Source organism: Chaetodon auriga, chromosome 17 (genome assembly GCF_051107435.1).
Source record: "Chaetodon auriga isolate fChaAug3 chromosome 17, fChaAug3.hap1, whole genome shotgun sequence".
Taxonomy (NCBI): domain Eukaryota; kingdom Metazoa; phylum Chordata; class Actinopteri; order Chaetodontiformes; family Chaetodontidae; genus Chaetodon; species Chaetodon auriga.
This window is the reverse complement of record NC_135090.1, coordinates 24,299,922-24,325,000: the sequence shown is the minus strand read 5'-3', so window position 1 is coordinate 24,325,000 and position 25,079 is coordinate 24,299,922. Positions and strand designations below refer to the sequence as shown.

General features: G+C 45.5%; 3 protein-coding genes across 5 annotated transcripts in view; all 3 read left to right on the top strand.

Moving 5' to 3' along the window:
* bop1 (BOP1 ribosomal biogenesis factor) overlaps nt 1-5,004 on the top strand; it is an 8,536-nt gene extending 3,532 nt beyond the window's left edge. For 2 of the 3 annotated variants that reach the window (XM_076753894.1, XM_076753893.1), the window contains exons 7-16: nt 404-718; nt 809-970; nt 1,106-1,186; nt 1,303-1,372; nt 1,535-1,667; nt 1,882-2,065; nt 2,146-2,437; nt 3,861-3,945; nt 4,067-4,174; nt 4,679-5,004. In XM_076753894.1, the coding sequence (XP_076610009.1) occupies nt 404-718; nt 809-970; nt 1,106-1,186; nt 1,303-1,372; nt 1,535-1,667; nt 1,882-2,065; nt 2,146-2,437; nt 3,861-3,945; nt 4,067-4,174; nt 4,679-4,832 (1,584 nt within the window). In that variant the 3' untranslated portion in view covers nt 4,833-5,004. Of the gene's footprint in view, nt 1-403; nt 719-808; nt 971-1,105; nt 1,187-1,302; nt 1,373-1,534; nt 1,668-1,881; nt 2,066-2,145; nt 2,514-2,547; nt 2,775-3,860; nt 3,946-4,066; nt 4,175-4,678 lie in introns of those variants that run through there. The other variant, XM_076753895.1, reaches the window with a different exon arrangement.
* A 444-nt stretch (nt 5,005-5,448) lies between these two features.
* ntaq1 (N-terminal glutamine amidase 1) lies at nt 5,449-8,865 on the top strand. The gene is made up of 6 exons (XM_076753897.1): nt 5,449-5,853; nt 7,168-7,267; nt 7,385-7,435; nt 7,537-7,685; nt 7,817-7,941; nt 8,047-8,865. Exons 1-6 carry the CDS (start codon nt 5,684-5,686, stop codon nt 8,196-8,198), a joined length of 747 nt encoding a protein of 248 aa, XP_076610012.1. The 5' UTR covers nt 5,449-5,683; the 3' UTR covers nt 8,199-8,865.
* A 2,549-nt stretch (nt 8,866-11,414) lies between these two features.
* On the top strand, nt 11,415-24,952 carry lrp12 (low density lipoprotein receptor-related protein 12). The gene is made up of 12 exons (XM_076754061.1): nt 11,415-12,342; nt 13,858-13,914; nt 14,045-14,180; nt 14,343-14,545; nt 14,921-15,168; nt 16,674-16,823; nt 16,966-17,187; nt 17,278-17,544; nt 18,891-19,093; nt 19,189-19,321; nt 20,688-21,652; nt 22,140-24,952. The coding sequence occupies exons 1-11, from the start codon at nt 12,276-12,278 to the stop codon at nt 21,627-21,629; spliced, it is 2,628 nt and encodes an 875-aa protein (XP_076610176.1). The 5' UTR covers nt 11,415-12,275; the 3' UTR covers nt 21,630-21,652; nt 22,140-24,952.
* Nucleotides 24,953-25,079: the final 127 nt, after the last annotated feature.

Below are 25,079 nucleotides of genomic sequence, written 5' to 3'. Positions count from 1 at the left end.
TGTATGTAGGAAACAAATCCTGCCTTAGCTGTTACAGATCTGTCAATAAAGCAGTGGGGACGTGGAACAACATGGACACTGAAAGGCTCCTGGAACCACTTTATGATGCCTTTAATTTCCTCGTATGAACGCTGTCTCTGTCCACTGCCAGGACAGCGAGTTTGGAATTTGATGTAGCTCTGATAAGGCCTATGCCTTTAAGACCGAGGTCTTTAACGTCTCTGCCTCACGGAGCTGCCGCAGTACGGTTCAGTCTTCATGATCTGAACGCTGAGCGGACCTGTCGGGCCATCAAGGCCCTTCATGAAGGTGCTTCTAAAGAGGAGGAAAACCTGGAAGTGTTATGTAAAGCTACATAATCGTAATGTGATGGATGAATTCTTGTTCTTGTTCCGCTCCTCAGCCTCAGGTGGAGTTCTTCAGTAAAGACCTGATGCTCCACCCAGTCACTAACAGACCAGCAGATAAGCGCAGCTTCATCCCATCTCTCATTGAAAAGGAGAAGGTGTCTAAGCTGGTTCATGCCATTAAGATGGGCTGGATCAAACCTCGGCGGGTGGAGGATGACAGCAGGGGGCGCTACTACGACCTCTGGGCCAGCGAGGACTCGTCTATTCTGGCCAAACACAGGATGCACCTGCCTGCCCCCAAAATCCCTCTGCCTGGTCACCACGAGTCCTACAACCCTCCACCTGAGTACCTGTTCACCGACGAAGAGGTACGTCTCCTGTTTAACTCACCTTGTTAGGTTACAGAACCACGGTGTCTCTGTCTTTACCTGTCTGTCTGCCTGTCTCCCTCTCTGCAGCGAGCTCTGTGGGAGCAGCAGGATCCTTCAGACAGGAAGTTTCCGTTTGTTCCCAGGACGTTCTCGAGCCTCCGTCAGGTTCCTGCATTTCCTCGTTTCATCCACGAGAGGTTTGAGCGCTGCCTCGACCTGTACCTGTGTCCCCGACAGAGGAAGATGAGGGTGAGTAACACACCTGCGGCTCCACCTGGACCACCCCCGCCAGCCACTCAGGGCACAGGATTGTCTGTCTGCAAGGTATGATCAGTGACGTGTCTGTCTGTCCGTCTGTCTGTCTCTCCACCCATGTGTCTGCAGGTGAATGTGAATCCTGAGGATCTGATTCCTAAACTTCCCAAACCAAAAGACCTGCAGCCGTTTCCAACAACACAGTCTCTGGTACACACATACACACACACACACACACACTCACAAACACACACAAACTCCCTGCCGAGTGACAGGCGTGTCCTCAGTAACACTGACTGTCTCTTTACCTGTGTGTGTGTGTTCAGGTGTATCGTGGCCACAGTGGTCTGGTACGTTCCATCAGTGTGTCTCCATCAGGACAGTGGCTGGCTTCAGGTAACAAACACTATGTCTGTGCACATATACTCTGTACATCTATGTACTCTGTGTATATATACACTGTGTGTATGTACTCTGTGTATATATACTCTGTGTGTATGTACTCTGTGTGTATATACTCTGTGTATATGTACTCTGTGTATTTCTCTGTGTATGCAGGTAGTGATGATGGTTCTGTGAGGTTCTGGGAGGTACGTTCATCTCGTTGTATGAAGACGGTTCAGGTGGGTGGAGCTGTGAAGAGTGTTGCCTGGAACCCAAACCCATCTGTCTGTCTGCTGGCTGTCGCCCTGTAAGTACCCTGATGACCTGTCTCTCTCTCTCTCTGTCTCTCTCTAATGACCTGTCTTTCTCTCTCTCTCTCTCTCTCTCTCTCTCTGTCTCTCTCTCTCTAATGACCTGTCTTTCTCTCTCTCTCTGTCTCTCTCTCTGTCCATCTGTCTGTCTCTCTCTCTAATGACCTGTCTCTCTCTCTCTGTCTGTCTCTCTGTCTCTCTATATTTCAGGGATTCGGTGGTCTTGATCCTGTCTCCATCTTTGGCAGACAGACAGGTTGTGTCGTCGTCAGAGCGACTCCTGTCGGGTCATCAGGAGGCGGAGCCTACAGACGGGCCAGGTTCTGTCACCTGGAGCGAGGGGGAAGGGGAGGAGCTCACCCAGGGAATCCACCTCAAAATACAACATCCCAAAGTGAGAGAGTACACCTTTTTGATTGTGGACACCTGATCATTACCTGACTTGAACTGACTGATCACTGCTGACCTCCACAGGCCGTTCACCAGGTGGTGTGGCACGCTAAAGGAGACTACCTGGCATCAGTAATGCCAGATCACTCTAGCCACCTGCAGGTGTTTATCCACCAGGTGAGCCAGAGGCGGAGCCAGAACCCCTTCCGGAGGAATAAAGGTCTTGTTCAGTGTGTGTCCTTCCACCCTGTCAGGCCCTACTTCTTTGTGGCGACGCAGCGCTCCATCCGGATCTACAACCTGGTGAAACAGGAAATGACCAAAAAACTACAGGCCAACTCAAAGTGGATCTCCAGCATGGCTGTCCACCCCGGAGGTAATCAGATTCACCACAGAACCAGGTTCACCACAGAGCCAGGTTCACCGCAGAGCCAGGTTCACAGCAGAGCCAGGTTCACCGCAGAGCCTGGTTCACCACAGAGCCAGGTTCACCACAGAGCCAGGTTCTCTTCAGCCTCCTCAAAGTCCTCCTCTCTGCTCCTCACAGTTCAGAATCAGAATCAGAAATTGCTTTGTTGCCAGGTATGATTTTACACATACGAGGAATTTGTTGTGGTGAAGTTGGTGCAGACACATCTACTAAAAATGAAAGTACAAAATATAACAATATATATATACACAAGTCTGTTTTTTGTTTGTTTTTTCTGGAAACACAGTCTGGTTTTTTTTTTGTTTTTGTTTTTGTTTTTTTTCAGAAAAAAGTCCAAACTGAGCATTAATGTAACGCATAGAGTTGTGTGTGTCAATGTGGCAGAATGAGGCAGAGGTGGAGTGTGAAGAGTGTCGGGGGGGTTCCGGGCCTTGTTGGTAAGGCTGACAGCAGACGGGAAAAACTGTTCTTGTGGCGTGAGGTTTTGGTCCTGATGGACCGCAGCCTCCTGCCAGAGGGGAGCGTCTGAAGAGTTTGTGTCCGGGGTGAGAGGGATCAGCCACAACCTTTTCTGCAGGCCTCAGGGTCCTGGAGGCGTACAGGTCCTGGAGAGATGGGAGATTACAGCCAATCACCTTCTCTGCAGACCGAATGACACGCTGCAGTCTGCCCTTGTCCTTGGCGGTGGCAGCAGCGTACCAGACGGTGATGGAGGAGGTGAGGATGGACTCAATGATGGCTGTGTAGAAGTGCACCATCATTGTCTTTGGCAGGCTGAATTTCAGCTAATTTTCAGTCAATAGTAGAGTCACAGAGGGTGATGGGGGCGGGTGAGGCTGAGTTCTTCCTGTAGTCCACAACCATCTCCACTGTTTTTAGAGCATTGAGCTCCAGGTTGCTCTGGTTGCACCAGGTCACCAGATGGTCAACCTCCCACCTGTAGGCGGACTCGTCGCCATCAGAGATGAGTCCGATGAGGGTGGTGTCGTCCGCAAACTTCAGGAGCTTGACAGACTGGTGACTGGAGGTGCAGCTGTTTGTGTACAGGGATAAGAGCAGAGGAGAAAGAACGCAGCCCTGGGGGGATCCGGTGCTGATGGACTTTATGTTGGAGACGTGTTTCCCCAGCTTCACGCACTGTTTGTCACCTGAGGAGATCTCTGAAGGCCTGAGACGCTCTGTGAAGAACTCTGATCTTCACCATCTGGTCTGAACTGTGTGGAGCGACTCTTTGCAGGAGAAGCTTTATGAATTGACCACAGATTCACCACAGTACAAAACTTTTTGAAGTCAGAAAGTGATTTTCCAGTGATCAGGTGACATCACTGCTGAGGGGTGGAGCTTCTGTCTCACCTGTCTCTGTCTGCAGGTGATCATGTGATCTGCGGGAGCTACGATTGCAGGCTGAGCTGGTTCGACCTCGACCTCTCGACCAAACCTTATAAGATGTTGCGGTATGTAACTGTCAGTCAACCTGGCAGCTGCCAATCAAACTCACTCTCTTGTTTCTGCTCTGATTGATCGATGTTATCGATCATGATCATATTGATTTTATTGATCACTTCCTGTCTGCAGACACCATAAGAAGGCAGTGAGGGGCGTGGCCTATCACAGACTCTACCCGCTGTTCGCCTCAGCGTCCGACGATGGATCTGTCATCGTCTGCCACGGGACTGTTTACAAGTAATACACACTGAAATACACAGTAATACACACTGAAATACACAGTGACACAACAGTAATTCACACTGAAATACACAGTGATACACACAGTAATACACACTGAAATACACAGAGATACACACAGTAATACACACTGAAATACACAGTGATACACACAGTAATACACACTGAAATACACAGCAACACACACAGTAATACACACCGAAATACACAGTATTTCATACTGAAATACACAGCGATACACACACTACTACACACAGTAATACACACCAAAATACACAGTAATACACACTGAAATACACAGCGATACACACAGTAATACACCCTGAAATACACAGTAATGCATACTGAAATACACAGCAACACACACAGTAATGCACACTGAAATACACAGCAACACACACAGTAATGCACACTGAAATACACAAAGATACACACAGTAATACACACTGAAATACACAGTGATACACACAGTAATACTCAGAGTACTCTGCCCCGCTCCAGCGACCTGCTGCAGAACCCCCTGATCGTCCCAGTGAAGGTCCTCAGAGGTCACGTGGTCACTCATGACCTCGGCGTCCTGGATGTGACCTTTCACCCCTCCCAGCCCTGGATCTTCTCGTCTGGAGCCGACGCCACCGTCCGCCTCTTCACCTAGTGACCTGTGGCCCGGCAACCCGCCGACCCGGTATCCTAGCAACCTGCCTGCCATCCCATCATGGTCCGGTGGTCTGGATCAACACTACCAGGTTGCTAGGATACCACACACTGTGTTTGACCTTTGACCTCGTATTTTCATCTTTGTTCGTTTTTATTAAACTGCACCTGTCCAACCTGCTGTGTGTCGTGACCATGGTGATCAAGTTCCTGCTTCCTGCTGCCAACGAACTTTTCAACAAGTTTTCCTCCTGAAGGTCGATCGACCGATCGATCGGTTTATTTCAAAGAGTTTTCCTCCTGACAGTTGATCGACCGATCGATCGGTTTATTTCAAAGAGTTTTCCTCCTGACGGTTGATTGACCGATCGATCGGTTTATTTCAAAGAGTTTTCCTCCTGACAGTCAATCGATCGTGGTGGTGGTGGTGGTGGGGGGTCATCAGCAGTCATCAGATGCCCCCCAAAGCTAAAAAGCAGTTCATATTCAGAGTTAAAGCGAATCTGAAACGCGCCGGATCTTCAGTGAACACCTCACGTCGGTATTCATGTTAACCAGCTACAGCGAACACAACATGAGCTGCAGGCGTCACAGTGGCGCCATCACTGATCCGCTTTGTGTTACTGATCACATCCGGAGTAGATCTTCGTGACGCTGTCCAGCGGGGTCTGACTTCGTGTCACGTGTCTGTAGTAAAGTGCGTGCGCGTGTGTGGGAGCTCGTGCACGGCCTCATCCTCCGTTCTGACCGCAGTCTTCGAGTTTTCTGCTTCCGGTTTGGTGTGATTGATTTCAGCAAACTGACGCCCACACAGAGAAAACCGTTAATTTAAAGAAGAGAAGAAGAAGCTGTATGCACTTCCGGCAAATGGAAGGTTTTAATGTGAAAGGTTCGCACCGGATACCACTGGCCCTGACGTCATACATCTTTCCGGCGGAACGTTTTCAGCGTGACACCAACATGAAGAGCGAAGGCCGAATCACACTGAGCCGTGAGAACTGCGTTTATACCAGCTGTTACTGGTAAATACTACAACATGTACTCTGTTATACTTCAATGTATAATACCACTAGTACTGCTGTCATTGTGTGATTACAGTATTTTAGTTTAATGATACAACATAACAAAGTTCTCAGTTGAGCCCGTAAACCTTTGAGTTGTTGTCAGCTGACAGAAACACAGAAAGCTGAGAACGTGATTGGTCCTGCAGGAACGTTGCTTCAGGTCATGCATGGAAGTATGCAGTACACAAAGCAAATGAGTAAATACATCAAATACATATCAAGTTTTCAATTCAGTCCAATTCAAGAGCAAGAGAGAGACAGACAGACAGAAATGTAATCACAGTAACAGTGACAGTGGATGTAATAACAATAGTAGCAGTTGCAGTGGATGTCAGGCAGGGCCATGGCAGGAGACACAGCTGTAATCCACAATCCAGATTCAGCCACTATCCACGGGAACCTGTGAGACGACAAAGCACAGTATTGTTTGTACACACAGTAACATAAAAGTATCTTCATTTGTAGGAAGAGAAAGGATCAGGATTTTCTGTGTTCTACATGAACACAGCAACGTTACCTGTTCTCAGGTGAAAGAAGGTGGAAACTCTGAGCAGTGTCAGAATGAACAAACCCTTAAACAACCAAATGTTCATTCATGTGTATTTGTCATCATCATCATCATCATCATCATCATGTGTGTGAACTTGTCACCTAACACAGCTCCATTCACGAATGCATTTTTTCAAGGTATTATCTGTAGCCAATCAGATGGCTCCCTCCATTTCAGCCAATCATGTACACATAGATTCAAAGTTCAGGTAAGTTTTCACCTGCACTCCTGAATTAGAACACAAAGAAGGTGAAACAGCTGCCAGGTGGCTCTCCTGTCATGTGACATCAAATATGCTTGAGATACGTCAGCGTGCTAAATTAGCGAGCTAATGGACATCCCAGCTAATTCGTTAGCTAAGCTCGTGTTAAATGTCTCTAATTTAGCCAGCGTTCATAACTCAAACATATTAAATCACAGAGAACAGGAGAGTCAGGAGTGGTCGGACTCCATGTTTTGATTGACCTGCAGGTAAATGTGATGCCATAAGATCGCGCAGATCACATTCATAGATATAGATAGTTCTAAATAGATCCTCAAACACGCATGTGAATCCTTCTGTATGCATTAATGCTGAAACTGGTCAGAGTGCTAATTAATAACCACACCAGTCCAAGGGTCAGGTGTGCTCACGTCCACGTTCTACCAATGTGAACCAGTCAGTAAAACCCAGCAGGACACAGTTTGTCCCTCAGGTTCTGCTCTCTGTTCTTGTTCTGCAGTGAAGAAAACGTTTGGAAACTTTGTGAGTTTGTCCAAAAGGAGAGAACCGCACCGCTGGAAGAACTCTTTGTGATTTTCATCTCCAATGAGAACAGAATGGTGAGAAGACACAGGAAAACATCAGGCTGCTAGAACATCTGCGCCGCGTTCTACACATTCCACAAAAGGACACCTGCCAGGTTCTGAAGCTGATGTTCTCTGTCTGTTCTCCATCAGGTTCCTCTGTGGAAGCAGATGTCCGGACGTGGAGACCAGCCAGTGATCTGGGTACGTGATGGTCAGATGTCACTGTGTGTTCGATTGGAACTGTGATGTCACAGATATTTCATCAATAATGACATCACTGATGATGTCACCCTGTGTTTCAGGACTACCACGTTATTCTGCTGCAGGTTCCTCTTCAGTCAGACCCTCAGGTTTATGATCTGGACTCTGAGCTGTCGTTTCCCTGCAGCCTGCAGCTGTATGCTGCCCAGGCCCTCCAGTCAGACCACAACATCAAGCCTGCATACCACAGGTAACACACACCTGGACACCACAGGTAGCACATCTGTGAAACAAGAAGTTAAACCTAGAAACACCTGTTCCTGAGTGTGTGTGGAGGAAATGACATCACAGTAAAGCATACCTGTGTCTCTGTTCAAACAGGAAGTTGCGTGTTGTCCCTGCTGACAGCTTCCTGTTGAACTTTGCATCGGATCGATCTCACATGAAAAACCCCGATGGAACGTGGAAGATGCCCCCCCCACTTTACCCACCCATCCACACCGCAGGTCACATGACACCCTCTGTATTGTGTCCCCTATGATGTCAGCACGTTTGATGATGTAAACCATGTGACGTCTCAATGACATCGCTGTGATGCGCTTCCTCCTCAGAGCGTCAGATGAACCTGGACGACTTCATCAGTATGAACCCTGCTGTCGGCTGGGGGAGGGTCTTCACTCTGGACCACTTCCTGCAGACCTACATGGGAAATTCTTCGCCACCACCATCTTCATCAGCAGCAGCGGCTTCGTCGTCATCGTAGCGGCTTGGTTTCAGGTCGCAGCTGCAGACTTGCTGTTGCCGGGGACAACCAGAGCTCCTCCTGCTGGTCACTCTGTGTTAGCAGGTCGTTTACCTGTAAAAGTGCTCACCTGTGGGTGTGGTCACAGGTAGCCAGTAACAAACTAGATCCCTGCGTGTTAGAGAGTGAAAGTACAGCAGCAGACAATGAGCAGATATTTCCATGACAACAAATATCTGCTCATTGTCTCACAGTGATGATGTCATTTTGCAGCTCGACCATTTCTCAGTGATGTCACCTTTGTGATGTCACAGTCACACCTGAGTCTGAAGTCTACAACATGATGGAATCAGACTGAACTCCAGATTCATGTGTCCACATGACTGTGTGTGTGTGTGTGTGTGTGTGTGTGTGTGTGTGTGTGTGTGAGAGAGAGAGAGAGAGTGTGCACCTGCAGTTTTGAGACGGAGTCTGCTGCCCATGTTTTCATTCACCTGCTGGTCTGATTAAATAATCAGTACTCAGATCCTTTACTACACTAAAAGTACTAATACCACACTGTAAAAATACTCAGATACAAGTAAAAGTCCTGCATTTAAAATGTTGCTTTAAGTATCATCAGGAAAATGTACTTGAAGTATTGAAAGTAAAAGTACTCAGTGCAGTAAAATGTCCCCTGTGACACCAATTTTGTTATTCTCCATTTTTTCACATACATTTTTTGTTTGCTTTCTATTTGTTTGTTTGTTTGTTTGTTTGTTTGTTTTGTCTTTTCTGTGTGAAGCAACTCCTGCATGGAGGGTTCTACACAAATAAAGTGTAGTGTTATTGTCGTTGTTGTTGTTGTTGTTGTATAGAAACTGTTGGCTAGTTTCATTTAGAACAAAACATTTTAGAAACTTCACGTTCTGTGTGTAAAAATCTTAGAGTAAGTAGTAACTAAAGCTGTCGGGGACAAGTAATAGAGTGAAAAGGACGATAATTCCCTGTGAGATGTCGAGTCAAAGTAGACAGTGGCATGAAAACAAGACTTTATTACAAGTACCTCAAATGTGTACTCAAGTATGGTACTTGAGTAAATGTACTTAGATTCCACCACTGAAAATAATCAACGCTGCACACCTGGCCTCTGTTTGGAGTTAGATCATTTACCTGCTCCACACCTGGAAACGTGAGCTGATACTTAAATGGACACCGTCAGCCAAACGTTGATGGTCCTGACCCTGGTCCTGGTCCTGACCCTGACCCTGGTCCTGGTCCTGACCCTCGGCTGACACTTGTTCCTGATTTTAAAGACCGCTCTGGTCAACTTTTGGAGTCCAGCGTTGAGACTTTGTGCTCCGGCCGTCGATCCGTCATCCCGCCGAGTTCCAGCTGTTTCTTTCTGTGAATGAGAATCACACATTTCTTGTTCCGTCTGTCGTCAGAGCACCTTCAGGGTGTCCTGAGATGTCTGTGATGATCACTGTGGTCAGCAGGGACTCAACAACATGCTCGACTCAGCAACAGAGCTACACACTGCACAGCTCCCAATCAACCATCAGCCGGGTCCAGGCTCGAGACGACCCGACAGGAGCCAGATGATGAGAGAGGAAGGCAGACAGGAACAGAACCGACCCCCACGAGTGCCGGTCTTGAAGCAGGACCCGGACGAAGGTTTACTCCAGCTGAAGTCTGCTTCCCATACAAAGACCCGGACGGGCAGAAGGACTCTGCTCTGTCACATATGTATCAATAAATCAATCAATTGATCATTTTGGTCATTTAAATCTGTGGATTAGCGTTTCTTTCTGTGTGGAATGAACGAATGAATGACGTCACTTTCAAATTCACGTTGAACTTTATTTAAACATTTGAAATGTAAATGATATTTTCCTGTTGTGTGTGTTCATTGAACATTTCAGATAATAATACATTGACAGCTTCAAGAAACTTTAATGAACCGTTTCACACACACATTCATTCATGTCTCGTATGGAGACAGTAAAAAGTCAATCAGTGAATGTGTAGCTCTGTTAAACAGACACGTCAGTCAGGTGCGTCTACAACATGGCGTCACGTCTGTGTGTTTGACCCTCACACGGACGTTTCTTCATTCACATGATTTCAAAGACACTTTGAGTTAAACAGGTTTTACATAATTAAGGTCCAGACACTTTGTCTTTTGCCTCCTCTTCTTCCTCCTCTTCCTCCTCATCCTCCCCTTCTTGTTCTTTCTTCCAAAATGTCCTTTCTGCACACTTCTCCACAGGGTCATGTAGCTTAGCTGTTAGCTTATCCGCAGTTTGTCCTGCGGGGCTTCCGTAGATCAGTAGTCTGCATTCTGTTCGTTATTGATTTCATAAATATTCTTCATCTGACACTTCAACCATTCGCTCATGAATTAAAGTTCATCCTGATGTCGTCTCATGTTTAGGGTGTGTTTGCTTTTATTTAACTTTAAACGTGGGTGTCAAACATCGATCGAACAGGATGCTCAGCATGATCACGACGTGCCACTGGTGGTAAAGGTTGTGAGGTCAAGGCCACGGTGACGCAGGATGAACATCATGTACCTGATCGGGCTTTCCAAACACGTGATTTCTAGGTTAAGATCATTTTGTTCCGATCCACTGATGGCCCCTCCTTTTTGTCTCATTTGTTTTCCTCGTCCTTCTTCCTGGATCAGCAGAAACAACAGTTTGTCCTCTGGAGACTCAAAGATGGAGGCTTCAGAAATATAAGAACTCGTCTTTCTTCAGGGTCTTTCAGGTGGAAAAGAAGAATCTGACAGAACAAATGGAAACTCACCTGTCCACTTACCTGTGCTTTCACATTGCGTTTTATATCAAACATCTTACCTGTTAATAATCAGCCTGATTCTGCGTTTAAAGGAGTTTCACCTGTGTGATGCCACCAATACATCATCACCTTTTCAGTCCACCTGCTCAAGACTTCTGTCAAAGTTAAACAATGAACAATAAAACAATAAACTGAAGCTAACCATGAAGCCTTTGGCTGGCTCTGTGTGTGTGTGTGTGTGTGTGTGTGTGTGTGTGTGGGGTGGGTGGCCATCTACTACTCACAATGCTCCAGTTGTTCCACATTAAGTTCTCACAGCATTTGGTGTGTTCAGAGTTTTTGTGATATGAATTATTACATCAGAGAATATAACTGACGCTCCGTTACGTCAGGGTGACGGGGGGCGGAGCTTACCTACTCACCAGCGCGCGCGCGCACACACATGCACACACAGACACAGACACACAGACCCGGGTTGCTGTTGCCTGCGGATTGTTGTTGTTCAGCTCGACACTAAAGCTAACAGCTAGCAGCTAGCAGACTGGGAAGATGTCGTCAGGACGACACATGTAGCGAGTTCTAACCTCTCACCTGTTAATGCTAGTTAACTCGGGTTAGTTCCAATTAACCCGGGTTAGCTGTCCGGCTCGAGGCTTTATGTGTTCATTAGGACCTTGTTGAGGAGGACGAGCTAGGTAGCCGCTTAGCTCCGTTAGCATGTTCCAGCTAACCGGACTGTGTTACAGATGTTAGCCTGGTTAGCCAAGCTGCGCTGGAGGAGACGGTTTAGCTGTTAGCGATTGGCTAATTTATTTCGGGAGGAATAGCTGTTTAGCCTGTGAGCTAGTTTCTCCTTGTGTTGTCCAGTTAGCTGCGTGTGCGTATTTTAACATATCCCGGGTTGTTCCCGTTATGTGTCGCTGTATTCGGGCATCAGAGCTTCGTACTGTGGTAAAATGTCTGTTTAATGGTTCAGTTCTCGTAGAAGCTAATAACGTTAGCTGTTAGCTGGAGCTAACTGGAGTCTGATGTCTTTGTTCCGCTTTATGATGTGAACGCAGATTAGCCATGACTGTTATCTTAGTTAGCAGGTAGATTAGACATTATATGTGCATGATTGTGAGTGTAGCAGATGCTAAGCTAACAGATAATTCGGTACCGCAGATCTGTGGTCTTTGTCTGCTGTTTCCGGGCAGATTTCAGTGTTTTATTTGATTTGTGGGTGACATGCAGCTGTCAGCTCGTCCAGCTGTGTGCTGACCTTCATCATCACCATCATCACAATAACGTGCAGCTGGTGGAGACTTGAGGGTTATTATGGCCCTCAGATCAGGCTGCAGACAGAGCCGCTCAGCGTGCGTCGTCTACCTGCTCGTACTGTCAGGTGAGTTCACTGACTCAGGACCAGCTGTAGAGATTAATCTGATGTGCTGGACTCATCCACGCGGACGTGACGTCATCAGGTTATAACGCTCCTGTTAGTGAGAAGTGCGTGTGTAATTAAAAATAACAGATGGTTTGGCTAACTTCCGGTTGTTAGACGTCGCTTCCTGCTCTGAAGGTTCCTACAGACTATTTTTGCTCCTCCAACATGAACAAGACTTTTAACATGTTTGTCAGCCAGAAAAGATGTGAATCCTAAATTTGAACGTGTCTGCTTTTATGATGCTTTGTATTATTTTCTACTTTCATTCAATGTTAGTGTTTTTCTCGTGCAGTTAATTATGAGGCCAATGTTCTGATGTCGGTCTGATTTAAATATTTAACACATTGGAATATGTTGGAGTCAATTGAATGTAAACAGTCTAACTTTGGCACATTTAATGAATTTTAGTGTGAAATAAGTAAATTCTTGTCATAATCTTTCTGTTAAATGTCCGATGTACTGGCCCTCCATTGCTCACTCTCCCTGAAGCTTAAGAAGATTAATGTTGTATATATTTACCTGGATTGGGGTTAGGGTGTGGGTCTGCCAGGTGTGCAAATGTGGACGGGAACAATTCACCTGTGACGTGATCACACGGGTTACACGCAGGCTTGCATCTCCTGATTCCTCCTCTCTCCTGTCCAACTTTAGCATAGCTAATACGATTATGACATTATAACACACATAAAAGCACAAATAGACACAAACAGCTTCAGCAAAACGCTGTCAATCACATTTGAAGTGTAAAAAAAATGCAGTACCGCAGCAACTGCACTGAATGTACTGCATGACGGATAGAGTCACATGACCACAGCTCCTGCTGTCCAGTACTTACTGTTTTATCTTTTATGTAAATCTCTCCAATCATTATGTCCAGTCATAATAATTCCTGACTTAGATGTGAAAATATTCCGATTCTACATTCTCTGATATCTGTCTTCTCTCTCGCTTGATCTTTTAAAAATGTTGTTGATGTAGCAATAATATCCAAGTCGTATGTCACTCACGTTAGTTTTCCCTCTTATGGACATAATGTGTAGAAATAGATAATCGAATGGTTTGAATCTGTGTGTTGTTGTAGGTTTTTTTTTAGGAGAAATAATCAAATGCCAGTCAGTTTTTGCCAGTTTTGACAGTCCGTTAATGCTGTGGACATGCAGCTGAAGTGCTGTTTACAGTCTGTACCTGTGACCCCATGTGTGCTCCCTTCTGCTAACGAGACTTCAGACTGAAGCAGTTGATGACTTGCAGTCCCCACCAGCTGGTTAATGGGACGTACAGTCAAACTGACAGTACGCTTGGCAGAGATAATAAAATGTCATCATTTCCTGTGATGTCAGAGGAGGTGATATGTTTATCCGTGAACAGCCTAAGAATGTCCTGTTTGTTTGTTTTTGTGTCCTTTCATTCTGAGCGGTATCGGCAGTGCTAATTTCAGCAGCTTCCTGTTAACTGTGTCTGTGTGTTTCCCAGGATGCATTGCGGCATCTCAGAGGAATGACAACATCTACGTATCAGGGATTTCTAATGGTGAGGTCACAACCACACTGGTGTCATGTGCAACACAATCGCCAGGACGAGCTAAATGTCTCCAGTGTGAATCTGACTGACTGTCTGTCTGTCTGTCTGTCTGCCTGCCTGTCGCCCTGTCTTTGTCCAGCCTGTGGTGAAGTGGCAGAACTCCTGCGGGCGTCCAGCGGTGTCATCACCAGCCCTGGATGGCCCTTTCAGTATCCAGCCAGACTGAACTGCAGCTGGAATATCAGAGCCCGACCTGGAGACACCATCACCATCAGGTACAAACAGGTTGTTTCCATTTTTACAGAGAGGTGGCAGAGTTCAGATCCCCCAAGCAGAGAGGTGGCAGAGTTCAGAATCAGCCAGCAGAGGTCAAATCGGTGTTGAAAAAAGTGAAGAGAAAGTCCCCTTTGACTTAATAATTTCCTCTTCTCTTGTAGTTTCCAGGACTTTGACCTCCAGGGCTCACACCGTTGTTCCTCAGACTGGATGTCTATCAGCAGCTACAGGAGCCTGGATGGACTACGGGTGTGTGGTTCCTCCCTGCCTCCACCCTACATCTCCTCCCAGGACCACGTCTGGATCCATTTCCACTCTGATGACAGTCTGACAGGAAAAGGCTTCAGACTGTCCTATATCACTGGTGAGGATGCAGGACATGCAGGCCTGTTTGCCTATAGGACCTTCACTGTGGTGCAGGTTACTATGATTCACACATTTCTCAGTGCAGTGGGGATTTGAACTGACAACCTCTGTGTCCTCCTGCCTTTGATCAGCAGAGCTGGCAGCTGGCACCTCCACTGGCTGTTACATAACAGTTGTTTACAGATCAAATGATGTTGGCAGAATGACATAAAGCTGGATGAGAGGCTGATGTTAATCCTCTAAGCTGATCCATGAAGCCTGAAAGGACTGAAGGGGATAGATGTTTGCTAGATGCCCGAAAGAGTTTTAGGGTGTTGTTGTGACATTACCAGATGGCTGATAGTTATTAATCAGTAGTACTCTGTTGTTGCAGGTAAGCCAGAGGCATCCAGCTGTGATGTGGACCAGTTCCACTGTTCTAATGGGAAGTGCATCCCAGACTGGTGGCGCTGTAACTCCATGGATGAGTGTGGTGACAATTCAGATGAGGAGCTGTGTGTGGACTCGCCCTTCTCCTTCCAACCCTGCAGCCTCAACCAATTCCCCTGCCTATCCCGTTACACCCGAATCTACACCTGCCTGCCGCACAGCCTGCGCTGCGATGGCAGCATCGACTGCCAGGTAATAAACCAATTCAGTCATCAACCACAATCTAGCTACAGCGTCACAAAGATCTATGGATTAAGTTGTCCTTATTTTGTTGGCAGCTTGTGATAGACAGTTGTCTTTTCTTTTTTGTTGGAACAAATGATGAACCAGTGATATAATCAGTTCAGCCTTTCGTATGGTTTACCCTAGGGTCAATTTTAGGCCCCCACTGTTCAATTTATATATGCTCCCCCCTTGGGTCCCTAACACAACAGTATAACATCTCCTATCTTATGCTGATGACACACAGCTATATATATCTCTTTCGTCCAGAAACTTTGCTCCAGTGAACAACCTCATCTAATGTATTAACGATAACCAACTTTGGATGGCAAAACTATTTTTAAAACTTGATCGGGACAAAACAGAGACAGTGCTGGTGGGCCCAAAGGCCTTGAGACACCAAATATGTTTGTTAACTCCCCTGTCTATTACACCATGTGAGCATGTCAGAAATTTGGGAGTGATTCTACACTCTGACCTTAATTTTCAAAAGCACATCTCTAACATCATCTCCAAAACAGCATTCTACCACATCAGAAACATCTCAAAACTGAGATGTCTCCTGTCCAAGTCAGACCCCGAAAAGCTGGTCCACTCCTTTATTTCCAGTAGACTGGACTATTGTAATTCTCTTTATGCCAGTTTACCAAGCTTGCTATTAAATAAACTTCAGCTCTTTCAGAATACAGCAGTCAGGGTGCTAACAAAAACTCAAATGTCTGAACATATTACTCCTTACCTATCACTTCTCCACTGGCTTCCAGTAAAATATAGAATTGATTTTAAAATACTTCTCATTGTTTTTAAATGTTTTAATGGCCTGGCACCCTCCTACATTTGTGACATGCTTACTGATTACACACCTGAGAGGTCCCTCAGATCATCAAACAAAGGGCTCCTCACAGTACCAAGAATGCACCTCAAAGCAACTCATGGTGCCTTCAGCTGTTATGGTCCCACTCTTTGGAACTCTCTTCCTCATGAAATTCGGTCAGCTCCAACAGTGTCTTCTTTTAAAACCAAGCTAAAGACTTTCTTTTTTGAACCAGCTTTTAATTAAGGTTCCCCTGTGAGAGTACTTACAGTTGATTTGCCAAAATGAGAAACTGTATCGTTTGTCTCCTATCATCCTTATTCTAATCCTATCTGTCTTTTTACTGTGTCAGGATCCAGTGTTGTATGTGTTTTATTGTGTCCTTTGTCTTCCTGTATCATGTAAAGCACATTGAGTCTACACCTGGCGTATGAAATGTGCTATATAAATAAATTACTTACTTACTTACTTACTTACTTACTTACTTACTTACTTACCTACCTCTGTCTCCTCTATTGAGAGTGTGTCAATCATGTTCTGCATTTCCTAAAAATTCACTCCACCTCCAGTATCCTCAGTCTGGCCTGGACTAAACCCTGCTGCAACAGTTTCAACATGTTGTACGCCTTTCATGTATTTCTTTTTTCTTGTGTTTTTGCAGGACCTCGGCGATGAGATCGACTGTGATGTTCCCACTTGTGGAGAATGGTTGAGGAACTTCTATGGCTCTTTCAGCTCTCCAAACTATCCCGACTTTTACCCTCCAGGCAGTAACTGCACCTGGCTGATTGACACCGGAGACCACAGGAAGGTAACGCCTGACCTCCCTGCTCATCACAAACAAAAGAAGTGGCGAAGGCTTAAAAAAGATATCCCATCATTTCCTCCCTGAACTCCCAGTGAAGTAAAGGTCTTGATTTCCTCCTTCCACTCACTCCTTCCTCTTCCTGCAGGTAATTCTGAGGTTTACAGACTTTAAACTCGATGGGACTGGTTATGGAGACTATGTGAAGGTCTATGATGGCCTAGAGGAGAACCCTCGCCGTCTTCTCAGGGTGCTGACTGCCTTTGACTCCAGAGCGCCCGTCGCTGTGGTGTCATCATCCGGTCAGCTCCGCGTTCACTTCTACGCTGATAAGATCAATGCTGCCAGAGGGTTCAACGTCACATACCAAGTGCGTTTAATTTGATTTCATCTGTTGAACTTTTGTCTGTGTGTTTTTATGGTGGACTATTTCTGTTTAACTTGTTTCTTTGTTCTGAAGGTGGATGGCTTCTGCCTACCATGGGAGGTTCCCTGTGGGGGGAACTGGGGCTGTTACACTGAACAGCAGCGCTGTGATGGGTATTGGCACTGTCCCAATGGTCGGGATGAACTGAACTGTTCTTCATGTCAGGAGGATGAGTTCCCCTGTTCTAGAAATGGAGCCTGTTACCCCCGATCAGACCGCTGCAACTACCAGAACCGTTGCCCCAATGGTTCTGATGAGAAGAACTGTTTCTTCTGCCAGCCAGGAAACTTTCACTGCAAGGTACATAAAATTTGTCTGCTGGTAAACTTGGAATTCGTTCTGTAATAACTATCCAGAGGTTCCCACAAGTAGAGATTTTACATACGGTCGTGGGTGGTGACTTGTGACGGGTGGGTTCAGTGATAAACTAGTCAAAGGTTTATGAATAACTACTCAAAGTAAATAACTACAGTGAATAAACATATATTACTATTAAGATAGTTATACAAGAAATACAAACCTTCCACCTCATCCTGAGCTCCTCCTTTGCAATTAGAAAAACAGTGAACAGATGTGTGACCAAACCTGTAAAAGCAGGGCATGCCAGTCCAGACCCAGCCCACAACTTTGTGATTGTGAACTGGTGGCCTGCAGGCCGCATCCGTCCCACAGAATGTTAATAACTTGAGAAAATATGCACATGTAACATTACTCACCAGTGGAAGAGGTCCAGTCCATCCTGACGGTGATCTTTGACTAGCTTGACAACTCAGAGAGCCTGTAATTCATCATTCACCCACTCAAAGCATCAGATTATCCTTGAGACCAGGACTCATTCATTGGTCGTTGAACTGTGGGTTTTGTATTGACTTCTGATGGCCTCCTGGTGGAGCTCTGAGAGCATTTTTCTACTTCAGTGTTTAGTTATCATCATGGATTCTCCATGTTTTTGATAGTGTGTTCACACTAATACAGACTGATATGATCCGTCTCCAGATGAATGTGGTTTTAATGTGGCTGGTTTCTCTTTGGTCGACATCGTTTTCATGGTGACGTTAACTGCTGCAGAGCGTTTGTTGAGTTCACACGTTAACGTCAAACCAGAGGATTTACTATCAGCTCCTGAAGCACAGATATAGAATGTGTCAGTAACTTGTGTAAATGTAGCTGTAAGAAATTAATGCGGACCAACTGTCTGAGCCTCGTCTGCCTCGGTTTCGTCCCGCCCAATCACAAAAGACGTGACGTTCTACTTGATTGATTAAATGTTTTTTTGCCATCGCCGGTTGCTCCTGACCTCTGACCTTCAATAAAAACCAGATGCAGGCCTTTGAGTAGTTTGAGAACCTCTGATCTAAAGGCAGGTAAATGTAATCACAGGTAAACTTATTCCCAAATTACAGACTCAAAAGTTTTCCATCAAGCACGTCGGCAGAAATGATTATTGATTATCAAGTGTGATGTATGAAGATCTGTTTGGTGATCTACAGGAGCTAACCTGCAGAAGAATGTTTGATGAATAACTTCTGCACACATCTCAAACATGTTCTTGGTTCGCTTTCAGAAATGAAACTGAAGTCTCCATTAATGGACTTCAAATGACAGAAGAAACATTTCTAACTGTTTGACTTCTGACCTTTCTGCAGAATAACCGCTGTGTGTTTGAGTCATGGGTGTGTGATGCTCAAGACGACTGCGGTGACGGCAGCGATGAGGAAAGTTGTCCCGTGATCGTTCCCACCAGAGTCATCACCGCCGCTGTCATCGGCAGCCTGATCTGTGGCCTCCTATTGGTCATCGCCCTTGGCTGCACCTGCAAACTCTACTCACTGCGCATGTTTGAACGCAGGTGAGGACAGAGGGACACCTGTGTCGCTCTCACACCCTTTGATTGGTTACTGTTGTGGGATTTGTCCCTATGAGCTGTGTGGTTGGTTGTTGCAGGTCATTTGAGACACAGCTGTCCAGGGTTGAGGCAGAGCTCCTGAGGAGGGAAGCCCCGCCCTCGTATGGACAGCTGATTGCCCAGGGACTGATCCCACCTGTGGAAGATTTCCCAGTCTGCTCGGGGAGCCAGGTACCGATACACTCTCTGTCTGCAGCCTCAGTCAGAAGCCCACCTGTCCATGCAGCTAGTTTATGTGACTCACCTGAACATTTTCAGACTGAACTCGTGGTCTCTGATGCGCTGCACCTTAACTCTGAGCCAGATCAAAACATCACCCCCTTTCTTCCCTTCAAAAATCACTCCTCCTGGTCATTTCAGCATCATTGAGGTGTAAAGTTAATTCTGGATTGCTGAAACAGTTGTATTACAGCTGATATTCCTCAAATATTCTTCAGTAGACTGAAGTTACTGTAGATGAGCACGTTAAGGACCTCTTGTCAATATTTGCTTCAAACATGTATATTTTGTAAAAGTGATATCTGTACAACACTGTTCAACATGCACCTTAACTTGCCTTCTGTTTGCACTGGACATTTAAATTCTGGACATTTCATTTAAACTCATGTAAACACTTGACATTTAAACTTGCGTTCTGTTGCATTGGACATTTTTACTTTAAATTTTGTTTGGACATCTTTACTTTTAATTCTGTTTGGACATCTTTACCTTTAATTCTGTTTGCACTGGACATGTGGACATTTATACATTTTTTACTTTTAACTCGTAATTCTTTGCTTGCGGTGCTTTTAGATTATTGCATGCCTTTTACTTAAAATTTGTGGAATATGCTGGAACTTGTGAATTTCCCTTGGGGATGAATAAAGTATCTATCCATCTATCTATCTATCTATTTACTGTCAGGATAAACTGCGTCATTTTAGGAAAGCATCTCAGTTTGTCTGCTGATGGTGATCAGCTTCACATTCAGTAATGATCAAAGTTTCAGCAGCTTCCAGGACCTGAGTTAGAGAAAGGATACATAGGATAAGATAAGATAACACTTTATTAGGGTGTTACAGGCAACAGCAATAGTGGCAGGAATACAAAAGGGGACACGGAAGAGAAAGTAAACATGGACAGTTAATGACCTCGTTGCTCTGTCTCACTGTAGAATTCTCTATTTAATGAAGTAAAGTTCAGTGAAGCAGAAACCTTGAGCACGACTTCTTCGTTGTTGGTACATTGTAAACTGTGTCCTGATGGTTCTCTGTTGAAGAGAACATTAAACTGATCCAGCTGGTCCAGGTACACTCTGAACTGTGACATGGTGGAGTCCTGGTCAGGTGCAGCAGTTTAAATGGTCCCCCCCTTTCTGGTGGTTGTTGAGTTTGTCAAGTAAAGACAAGGTCCGTGTGACCAATGGAGGTAGCTTAAGACAAACAATGTGTGACCAATGGAGGTAGCTTAAGACAAACAAACTAACAAAAGTCAAAGTTCAGACTCAAGTTTAAAACCTTGTCTCATTTTATTTTACTCTGTTCCACTGTGTCCCCAGGCGTCAGTCCTAGAAAACCTCCGTCTGGCCGTTCGCTCTCAGCTTGGATTCACCTCCCTCAGACTCCCCTCCTCTGGTCGTCATAGCAACCTGTGGCGCCGTCTCTTCACCTTCTCACGGTCTCGGCGGTCAGGTTCTTTGGCTCTGGTTTCTGCTGATCTGGAGGACAGCACTGGCACTGGGAGCACTGGGAGTTCTGGTTCAGATCTGCTGTCTCCAGATTCAGATGACACCGATACGGAGGGAGAGCGAGGGAGAGAGCGTGGTGTGGGGGCAGTGGGCGGATCTATTGCCGCCCTCCCCCAGAAAACCCCGCCCTCCACCGCTGTGGAGGCAGTGGTATCGGTGACTACTTCAGCGACCTCCTTGACCCCGATGCCCAGCCATGACAGAGGCCGCGACAGGCCCAGAGAGGCCCCGCCCTCCTCCAGCCCCGTTGCTGTGGTGACCTCCAGTCCAGACACAGCGTCTAACAGTGATGCCACAGAGCTGCAGGCTCCACCCACCTCTGCCCTGCAGCGACTGGCCCAGAACCTGCACCGCCTTGCCAGGAACCTGACCAGAACCAGCCAAAACCAGCAGGACCAGACCTGGACCAATCACAGTCCACTTCACCAGCTGGAGACAGGAAGAGGCGGGGCTGAGACTGCTGAGCAACGAGGAAACAGAGAAGAAGAAGAAGACGTGGAGCTCCTGATTCCCGTCTCAGACTCGGACTCCTCCTCCTCGGTCAGTGATATCCGAGAGCTGCTGCTGGAGCCACACCCCTCCTGCACCACAGGCCACGCCTCCCGCCATCACCACGGAAACAATTGTCGAGGAGGACGGGATGGCCCCTGTGAACACTGCGGGATGGTCCACACAGCTCAGATCCCCGACGCTTGTCTGGAGGCCACAGGCAAGACGGAGAGCAGCGACGACGAGCTGCTGTTGCTCTGCTAACAGCATAACATGCTCACTGACAGGTTAATACTAATACTACCCTGACCCAACCCCTACAGCTAGCTAACATGCTAATGATAGGGGTAGTCCTGCTAAAACTACCCTTTTTCCACTCCAACAATTAGCTAACATGCATTGCAGCATTGACTAGCTAAAACCACTAAAGGTATCCTGACTCATATCAGACTTCAGACAGCTAGCCAACTTGGTACTGTCTCTCACTGGACTACAATTAACCCACATGCAAACAGATTAGCCTGGACTATAGTCAGCCTTAATGCCAACACTTCAACTGGATTTTGGATTAGGGATAATATAACACCTGTTAGCATGTGTTAGCATGTTAGCTGCATTAAGGGTTAGCTTTCAGTGATTTTGGAGATTAACAAGCCAATCAGAGACCAAGGGAAGTGAAGTCACTAATTGGATTTGGATGTTGGTACGACCATCTAAAGTCTCCCCTGGTGTTTCCCCGGTCCGTCCGTTAAAATGCTCCCCTCCTCCCTTCAGGTGGATGTCCTGCTCGGTACGACTTCATGAACACTGACTTCCTCCTCGTTGGTGCAACTGTAAACTGTGTCCTGACAGAACAAAGTGATGGTTCTCTATTGATGAGAACTTTAAACTCTGATCCAGATGATCTGGTCCAGGAATTCAATCAATTGCGACATGGTGGGCTTCTGGTCAGGTACAGCGGTTTAAATGGTCCCCCTTTGTGCTGGTTGTTGAGTCTGTTAAAGAATGAGAAGGGTCATGTGACTAATGGAGGTAGCCAAAGACACTGTAAAACTAACAAAAATCTGAGTACACCAGAGTACAAAAGTTCAGACTTCAGTTCTTCAGAGGTCCTCGAACAGGAAGCTCTGGACCTGTTTCTGAGCTTTCACCCATGTAAGCCATAAAACAATAGCAGGATGGCACCATGGCGTCTCGGTGCTGCATTGGCCAGTACTTGCTTTATTTTTTAACCAGTGCTAAAATGGTCCTCCCAGGGAGGGACAGTTCAAAGACAAATAGACAAAACAAAGCAAGACGAGAGACACCATCAGTGGATACCTCTTACCTTCACTGCAGTGTATATTCACGATATAGAAAGTTTCATATCATACAGCTCACTTCCTGTATTTACATATAATTTCAATTGTTTGGCTTAATGGAAGTAGACAAAAACACTGATCCGACTGTTCCTGATTACTGGCGTTTTCAGCTGCTGCTGTGAAAACTGTCGCAGGTCAGAATCAGCAGTGATGTGACGATCGACTCGATACATTCATATGTTCCATGGATTTTGCTTCCTGTCACATTGAAAATGAAGCACAACAACACAAATGTAATTTTCATTCATCAGTTTTATACTTAGCTAAACATTTTAAGCTAACCATAATGACCATTGACCTGATCCCTTAGACAGCAGTTTGCCAACAATTGATGCTAATGCTAGCTGGGCTACCTCCCTGGGTCATGTGACCCTCATCATGCTCATTATGGCGGTCTCTGTAGTCCTCAACACTGAACATGGTTCAGGTTCCTGTCTGGCGCCCTCTTGGTATTTCATGTTTCTACCTGTTCTGTTCTTGGACTGTTTCTAAAGGGAAGATTAGATTCGAGACTGTTCTGTTCTAAAACACAGATGGTCATGTTACAGTAAAAGTTCTAGGTCTGATCGCTCTGCAAGAACATTTCAGATCTGTAAAAGACAGGAAAAACACTTTTCATGTTTTGAGAGGTCAAAGGTCATAAGTCATGTTTACACTCCATGTTCAACACAGAGGACTCAGAAATCCAGACTGTGCAAAACTTTGAGAGCGAGAGGCTGTTTTTCTCTCAGCTGATAGTTTGTGTTGGAGAGGATGGAGGATTCAGATGGTCTGAAGGTTCAGAACCAGAACAGAACCAGATGGTCGGAAGGGTCAGTTTAATGTGTATGTGGACAGTTTTGCAAACTGACATCAAAGTTCTGCATTATAAATATTTTAACTTTTGTGAGAAGACATAAAAACTCTGAGCTCCTCCTGCTTTACTCCTCCTCCTCCTCCTCCTCCTCCTCAAACTGAAGCCATTCAAACTGACTTGTCTATTTATGATCTTTGTTTTTGGTACTCAGATCTCAGCTGACCTCGTGTGAGTGTGACTGTGTATATTTATTATGGTTCTTATTAATATGACTGGTTATTATTATTGTTGTTGTGTTCATTTGTTGTGTAGCTGTTTTTCTGACCTGCATGATTCAGATTGTTTGATGTTAGTTTTTCTTTGAGTCTGTAAAGTTAAAAAAAAAATGTTAAACTGCACTAAAGATTAAAGGTTCATGTTTCAGTCTCTTCACATCTGTCATGCAGATGTTTTTATGGAGAAAGCTCAAAGTGTCTGATCTGCCTCCCTCTGCTGGTAAGATTGAAGATTGCAACAGTTTCCTCTCTCCCTCCTTTTAGTTTTCTTTATGCGACATCATCAAAACAAAAACATTATCAAGACAATAAATTATGAACACATTGTCAAAATAAAAGTTGTTTGAACATCTCCAGCAATTCAGCTTCACATTAAAACATATTTAAATTCAAATATGCGTTAGCCTTCAGCTGCTTGTTGTCGTGACAGAATCAGCTAAACTGATGGATTTCATTCAGTCTGGCTGAAAAAGCAGCTCACTGGCTGGACTACAGGATGAAACTCAGAGGATCACTGAGCTCGTCTTTTAGACACAAGAGGCGTCACAGGGTTTATAGTCATTGACCGACTGTCGCCTTGAGTCTCAAACAGTATTTTTGATGCTTCCTGGATCCTGAAGAGGAGTTTTTGTTGAGACCAGGACTCATTCATTGGTCGTTGAACTGTGGGTTTTGTATTGACTTCTGATGGCCTCCTGGTGGAGCTCTGAGAGCATTTTTCTACTTCAGTGTTTAGTTATCATCATGGATTCTCCATGTTTTTGATAGTGTGTTCACACTAATACAGACTGATATGATCCGTCTCCAGATGAATGTGGTTTTAATGTGGCTGGTTTCTCTTTGGTCGACATCGTTTTCATGGTGACGTTAACTGCTGCAGAGCGTTTGTTGAGTTCACACGTTAACGTCAAACCAGAGGATTTACTATCAGCTCCTGAAGCACAGATATAGAATGTGTCAGTAACTTGTGTAAATGTAGCTGTAAGAAATTAATGCGGACCAACTGTCTGAGCCTCGTCTGCCTCGGTTTCGTCCCGCCCAATCACAAAAGACGTGACATTTTACTTGATTGATTAAATTTTTTTTTTTGCCATCGCCGGTTGCTCCTGACCTCTGACCTTCAATAAAAACCAGATGCAGATCGGCAGAAATGATTATTGATTATCAAGTGTGCTGCATAAAGATCTGTTTGGTGATCTACAGGAGCTAACCTGCAGAAGAATGTTTGATGAATAACTTCTGCACACATCTCAAACATGTTCTTGGTTCGCTTTCAGAAATG